Source organism: Dendroctonus ponderosae, unplaced genomic scaffold (assembly GCF_020466585.1).
Source record: "Dendroctonus ponderosae isolate FM_Combo_2020 unplaced genomic scaffold, Dpon_F_20191213v2 Dpon_F_20191213_3, whole genome shotgun sequence".
Lineage (NCBI taxonomy): Eukaryota > Metazoa > Arthropoda > Insecta > Coleoptera > Curculionidae > Dendroctonus > Dendroctonus ponderosae.
This window is the reverse complement of record NW_026018508.1, coordinates 15,241,509-15,248,674: the sequence shown is the minus strand read 5'-3', so window position 1 is coordinate 15,248,674 and position 7,166 is coordinate 15,241,509. Positions and strand designations below refer to the sequence as shown.

Sequence of the window (7,166 nt, the reverse complement as noted above, 5' to 3'; positions counted from 1 at the left end):
ATAGTTCTTGATTACTTTTTGATAAATAATTCGTTCTTATTGCGAAATAGGAGCACTATTTATCAATCTGTAATAAAAGACGTGAGGAAATTTTGCCTGTTTTAAAAACAAAAATTTTTGAGGCGAAATACCCAAAAAGAAGTTTGTAAAAAATTAGAAAATTGCTACAAAGGACAATCAACTCTTCAAGCGAAAATAATGATAGTGGAACTTTTCAGAAAACTTCTGCTTTAAAAGTTTCGAAAGCCGAAATCTGCTTAAACTACTTGAAAAGCGGTGGAGTAAAGTTGTAAAATTTACGCAAATATTAATATTCATTTGTTCCGTTCGTTAGATACGAAAAATGTGCGTTTACCTCAAAACAGGAGGAGAGAAAGTAACGCCACATTTGTTTGCAACTGACGAACAGAACGAATGCGCATAAGCCAATATTAATTTTCATTCGTTCCGTTCGTTTGTTGCGAATAAATGCGCTATTTTATTTACCCCAAATTCCAGAACCAAAAATATCATTATTTCCTCGCATCCACATGAGTCGTCAAATTATTCGTTTCTTTTGCCAGCTGCGATATTTTTTCGCCCAATTGACTTTATTAGTCCTAATAAAAAACCGTATTCTCCACTCTATTCGTTCGAAACGTCTATTTTTAAAGATTGCTAATCCCTCAGGCATTTTTTTTGAAGTTCCTCTAAGAGGAAACTTTTGGCTGATGACTTGCAAATTCCTTATTCAAAACGCGCCAAACAAGTTGAATTAATTTAACCCCAAGAAGCAAAATGAAAAAGATAAAATCATAAGATAACTTTCATTAAACCATCTACTAGACACTGAGCTGAAACAGTAAAAAGCCTGCTAACTAAACTATGAAGCAAAAATCCACGATAATACGCTAGAAAAAAATAAGTCACTCGATCATCAAGAGCACTTAAACGCCACAATAACGGATTCGACGAGCTATTAAACTCTTTCCTTTCGCCGACCGAATGAATGAACGTGTTTTTTCAGCTCTCGTATAAAGAAAAACATCCCTTTATTGATAGGGGTGGAATTACTTGACCGATGTTTAAGAGGGTCCGAAGAATTAATCTTTTCTGACAGAGGAAGCCCGTAATCAAAAGACCGAGTTTATTCTTTAGCCTGGTCGTGATTCCAGTTATCAACACCATATTTTCGATGGAAGATTGCGACTTTTTCATACGCTTTTAGCGATTTTTCCAAATCCCTATTGAACCGCAAAGTATGTTAAGCGCACCTCCTTCGTCCTTGAATAACCTACATTCTCCACTAAGCTGCTTTCATTTAGCTTCCCCAAAAAAGACACTTTCCTCAACCATTACTATTCAAATTAGATCCCATAAAAACTGGCCCTCCAAAGGCTGTCGACTTTGCACCATTCTTTCGCATTTCTAATCTCCACCGCCATGGGCACTAAAACGAGCACGTGCCCTTAACTCTTTCGCCCTCGGTGAAAATCCCGGCTCATTTCCTGCTCTCCTGCTACCTGAATATGCAGCGCCTCGTGCCGCCTCCTCTACCAAACTCCTGAAAACTAACAGGAGCCACCACACCAACGAGTTGCCACATGTAAAAACACAAAAGATTGCCAATAAAGAAACATCAGAGGAAAATTGAACGAAAAACAATCCAGACCAGAATGGGAAAACATATGTTACTTTAACTTGGAACTATGGAACTTTAACTTAGAGAAGTACCTCCTTAGGTCTTCTTCAAAATTTCTTCAAAGATTCGACATTGAATGTTTCAGGTCTTAATCAAGAGCTGTTTTTAGTGTGATTTCAACAGTCAGGGGTTCAAATGCGGACACTTTCACTCTCCCCAACAATTCCACCCAATTGAGGAGGGCAAACCGTTTTCCAAAAAACGGTCAATTTCAAACGAATTAAAGCATCTGCTGGGGGTCAAAAATGAATCTCCAACTGTTTCTTGATATTGCTTGGCGTGTGGTGTCAAACGCCTTTGCAAGATCCTGGTATTTTCCCCTCCTGACATAGCGTAGCCTGCTTGTTATATTCAGGCTTCTAACTCATGATATTTTCCATTAGATCACAAATCTGGATTATTTCACCTTTGCTCATTCTTGTCTGTTTTAGCTCCGTAAAATCATCAGATCCTGGTGGCAAAGATCCAATTTAGGACACATTGTGTTGAGTATTAAACAGTGAAGACAAGTTGAATACACGCAGCCTCAAAGCAGGACAAATTTAAAATTTAAAATCGACTTTAAACAATAAATAATCAACGGTATTCCAGCCGTGGCAGTTCGTTGGTCGTAAGCGAAAGTCCACGCGAAGGAGAGTGAAAGTCCTGCGGGAAGTGTAAAGTGTGGGCGGCAGTGGGGAGGGGGCCTGTATTGATCCTGCTGGCGACGTCCCTCACCCTTCAGCCCTTTGCAGGACACTCGCAGAAGGTGACGGACGCCTGAGCCTATGGAGCTACTTTGCTTATACGTATGCATATGAGATGAGGTGATGTATATGAGGTAGGAACGGGGACTTGTCCCGAATTTTCCGCTAAGATCGGTTATGGGCAGGATAAGCAACCAGAGAAAGTGTGAACCAAAGTGAACCTCCTCAAAGGCCTCCAAGTCCACTTCGTCTAATGTCAAATCGGCTTTCTAATAGAATATAACCGTCCTCATCGGTTATCAATTACCAGTTTACTTCCCAGGAGTATGTGTTCCTAAGATGATAAAGCTCGCAATTCCCATCGGCTCTAACCTAAAGAGCCCTCCGCAAAGGCCAGTATTTCGGCCTGAAGAACGGCCCTGCAAGGCCCAATTAGTGGGGCAATTTAAGCGTGCTCCTTTCGGACCACTTACGTTTTCTTTATGGGGAAATTGCTATAGGAATTATTGATCACGTTGACTCGAAATGTGATATAGCTAAGTTTAAATTAGAGGGAAGCAAGTGTCTAGAGCAAGTAGAAAACAATCAATCGGACCACGCTTTTGAGCATTTTACAATAATTGACCTCAACTCAGGCTACCCCACTTACTAGCAAATTCACTTAGCAGTATATCGTCTTAATAGGTTAACGGGATCGGGAAAAATCGTCTCCCGGACCCAAATCCGGGAATAACTATGCTTAAGACGCTACAGGCAGTTAACATCGGGGAAAATGACTTTTCCATATACGAGGGTCGAACATGGATATTGTTATTGGGCCTGAAGACTTATTTGGGTGCGTGTACAGACTTAATGTGCGCCGATAAAAATAACTGCGATATTATTAGTAATAAACATCAATGGAATTGACGAGGCTTCCTGGAGAAATTTGCTTTTTACTGGATATTGATGAGGGTGTGAAAATTGACTGGTTCGGTTGTCTTTAAAAAGCTTGAGGAAACACAGGCCGAACTGCGGAAAATTGCAACAGGGTAAGTTGCGCACCTGAGTGAAAAGTCAACATATCTAACAGCATGCAAATGGAACTGTGTTTACTGGGTAAATTTTTAGGTTCTTTTGCAATTGAAAAATCCAAGTAAAAGTTGTGTGTCGTTTATACAGTGAGGCCCAGAAGTAATGTGTAAATTCAGCAGATCAGCACAAAATAAATCTAGTTGAGTTGAGTCTGGCGAGCTAGGAGGCCATTCAATGGATCCCCTCCTGCCTATTGCCTATCTGGCTTGGTTGGGTAAGTTTTCATGCAAAAACTGCTCACAATGGCAGCAAAATGTGATGGAGAAGCATTTTGCTGGGAAATAATTTCGATATGAACATTTTTATTTCAGATTTTGACTAAACCCCATGAAAGAAAAAAATAATAACAATTACACGCAGTCAGGAAAATAACTCAGTTTCAGTCTCAACTCGTCGAAACTGAAATTCTAATTCACGCCGTCCTAAAAACCCAAAAAAATCACCAGTTTCAAGAACTGGCTGCGACAGCCCCTACCTCTTTCATTTTGCCAAGACTGAGTTAATCCAGTGAAAAAAGAACATCAAAAACAACCTCTTCCAGAACAGGGATTCGGTGAAATTGCAAAATCAATAAATACCAAATCAGGTTAATTAAAATAGCTTATTTATGAGGCAGCGGGAGGAATTTATAATGTCGAGCAATTAGCGCCAACAGGCCGGATTGACATTTTCCCCCAGTTTCGCCCGTCCAACTTCAGTGTCAGTCGGTAATCTCATCCAGCGGCCGATCTGATGACTTATCAAAAATTCACGATATATCAATTAGCCAAGTCGGATTGAGTTGTTTGGGCCTTCTTCGAGCGATAAACGAACACTTTGCTTCATTTATTAATAGACGATTTCGTCCTTCCGCTTCGCCTTTCTTCTAAGAATGCATGAAGACAGTCAAAAAACCAACTAGCACACTCACTCAGAAAAAAATCCCTAAAACAGAATGGAATGCGAAGAAAAAACTGAGAAAATCTTGATGTTGGCAAAGTTGATAACAGAGGGTGAGCAATGTTTGGCCCCAAAACTCCACGAGCCCAACTAAGTCAGCAGGAGTATTGGTCATTCTATGCTTTCGGAACCCCCTTCATTCGGAATTTTAATCTCAATTCTCTCCAGCATCTTATCGCATCGGGGATCTTCCCTAATGGACTAATTTTCATGCATCCCTGTAGTTGAAGGAGTTTAAAATTCCTGCTCATACGTGACCCCTGCGGACTCACACACGCCAGAGAAAATGCCGGCGGCCGGCCTGCGAATTCAATTTCAATACGCGCCCTCAATCCTGGATAGGCGCGGAAGACGGGAGGGTGCCAGGTGCCGGTTTCCAGACCAGGAATATGCCGATTTTCCTGCTACAACTCAATCGGGCAACTGCTAGGGAAACAGACCTGTTTAGTGCATGCGGAAAAACACACCCGAATAAAGTGTAGGAAGAACTGGTTTGCAGGAAAACAACCCTAGAGAATGCAAGGAATGGGCATAGTGAAAGAAGTTGGAAACTCAATCCCAGTTAGCTTCATATGGGATATTCACGTGAAAAACACGTGGTGAATTAAATAACCACGTCGATTTTTATCGACGTGGTTATCACGCAAAACTTTCACAGATTTCCTTTGTCCAGTTTCTTCTGGCCTCTGAACGAAATACTGTATCCTTATTCAAGCTTATAATTGACTGAGAAGTTTTTCTGAAGACCACAACAGACCGATTCGCAATATTTTCCACTTCCCTGCTCATTTGAGCAGTTCACATTTTCATGTTGCAGTGACGCAAGTTCTTCAAAGGAAGCCATATAATGATTTGCTTGTTCGCCCTTTCGATGATTCATTGCTTTACTTCCCAGTTCGATTTCAGTTTGACTATTGTTGACACTTTTGTGGGCAACTTTGTAGGCACTCAAGCGCCTGTTCGCATGGCAATATTTCCAAAGACAAATTTGACTTTCCAACTAAACAATAAACGCCTCAAACGCCGATATTTCACTAATTTAATTTTAAATTTAGACCCAATTTATATTTGTCTGAATTTCATTCAGCTGCAGTGATTAGTGCACAGCACCAAATCCAAAATTAGAAGCTGAATTAATACCAATACCAATAGACCAAGATTATTGCCTTTATTTATCAATTAAAATACGTATACGTAATATCATCAGTTTTTACGTGTAGCGTTGTTGCTGCTTTAAGCCTTGGCATACATTTTGCCAAGGACAAATAAAAACAATAAATTCCTTATCTATATCAATGTTAAATGAGCAATATCCTCCAGACTTGGCCCCCATGGCTTTTCTTAGGGAATTTAAGGAGATTTTTGCGCTATTCCATATCGGCAATACCGACCTGTTCCCCTTCTAAAATGGACCGAAGCAAGAAACTGCGGGATAGCGAACGCCGAGAACACGAAGTCCTGCGGGCGTCCAAGAGACTCCCCCCGGACCGCCCCCTCTAGCCCCGTGCCCCCTTGACGCGCCTGCCACGCATATACTCAGCTCACGCATAATTTAGACGCGCGGTTGCTAGAATGGACATCGCCCGAGCTGCTCAATCAATATCTCAGATTCCGGCCTGTACTTGCACTGTACTCTACCTCTACTCGATTCTGCTCTATTCCCTCACACAAAGGCTCAGCTGCCTCCAACCCTTTCAGCTGCGAATTCTATTTAAATTAGCCTGCCTCGGATGGAAATCGCGCGGCATAGTCGCTGACCACTCAGTTTCTCGCAATGATTAGTTTTATTCGCTGAAAATATTTTCTCAAATTTTATCTGCCGCACAAATTCTACGGGTTGATTAGCGCAAATTTTTTAAGTAACCCCCGTAAAATCGCTGGTCATTCGAGCAAGGCCGAGCGAACCCGAATCTGGTTGTCGCTTTGCATAAGAGTGAGCGCAACATGGCGATTCGATTGAAAAGTTGCCGGTCCTTGTCCAGCATGAATGTTATACGAGGGTCAATGGCAAAATTTAATGGCATCGCAATTGTTGTAATCCCTTTAACAGCCACGTGAGGGGCAGAACAATAAACCGAAGAATAAGGGTCTATAGAGCTAGAAATTAACCGAGTCTAAGCTTATTTAGGGGGCAGTAGGGCCATATTTTCTTAAGGTGGCAGCAGACTGTGCGGCTAAATTGGTTTGTGCGTTTTTACGACTCCGTTTTACTACCGGGATCGCGCGCGCTTTTCATTGCAGTAAACCCCTGAAAATGTGCTTCCACTTGTAAATAATGAAATCCGGAAAGGCTTTAGTTATTGGTAATGCCCGTTTCGATCAGCACGACCAATGGGTGATCAATACGAAAAAACTCCTTTGATTAGTCCAACTTATCGTCAGTTTTCTTGCCTAATTCTAAATGAAATTTTCGTTCAAATTGTTGTCAATAGTTCAATAAATAATGTGACACCAGCTGAGCGTTGAAAAACTCAGTGTCAGATGTGGGTAAAAGTGCCTCAAAGTGTAATTTACGAGTCGAAAAATGGGTTCAGGTAGAGCAAATCTGGACTTACCCCTCATAATGAAGATTCTGGCTTTGGTAAGAACATTTCCTTACGTTAACACCCCTATGGAAAAAAAAATAATGAAAATGGTTTTTATATGTTTTATGATGTTTTCATCAAAAAAATCATGCCTAAAAAGTTTTGCAGATTGCTTGCAGAGATGTCAGTGGACAAGAGAACAGAAATAGTTTTTAGCGCAAAAACTCTGAAAGCAAGGGCGGATCTAGGGGGGGGGTGTCA

At 41.1% G+C, this 7,166-nt stretch overlaps 1 protein-coding gene across 1 annotated transcript in view; it reads left to right on the top strand.

Annotated features, from left to right (window-relative positions):
- Positions 1–6,873: 6,873 nt before the first annotated feature.
- LOC109538571 overlaps positions 6,874–7,166 on the top strand; it is a 2,243-nt gene continuing 1,950 nt past the window's right edge. The window contains exon 1 of the mRNA XM_019905838.2: positions 6,874–6,961. Coding sequence (XP_019761397.1) covers positions 6,905–6,961 — 57 coding nt within the window. The 5' untranslated portion in view covers positions 6,874–6,904. The remainder of the gene's footprint in view (positions 6,962–7,166) is intronic.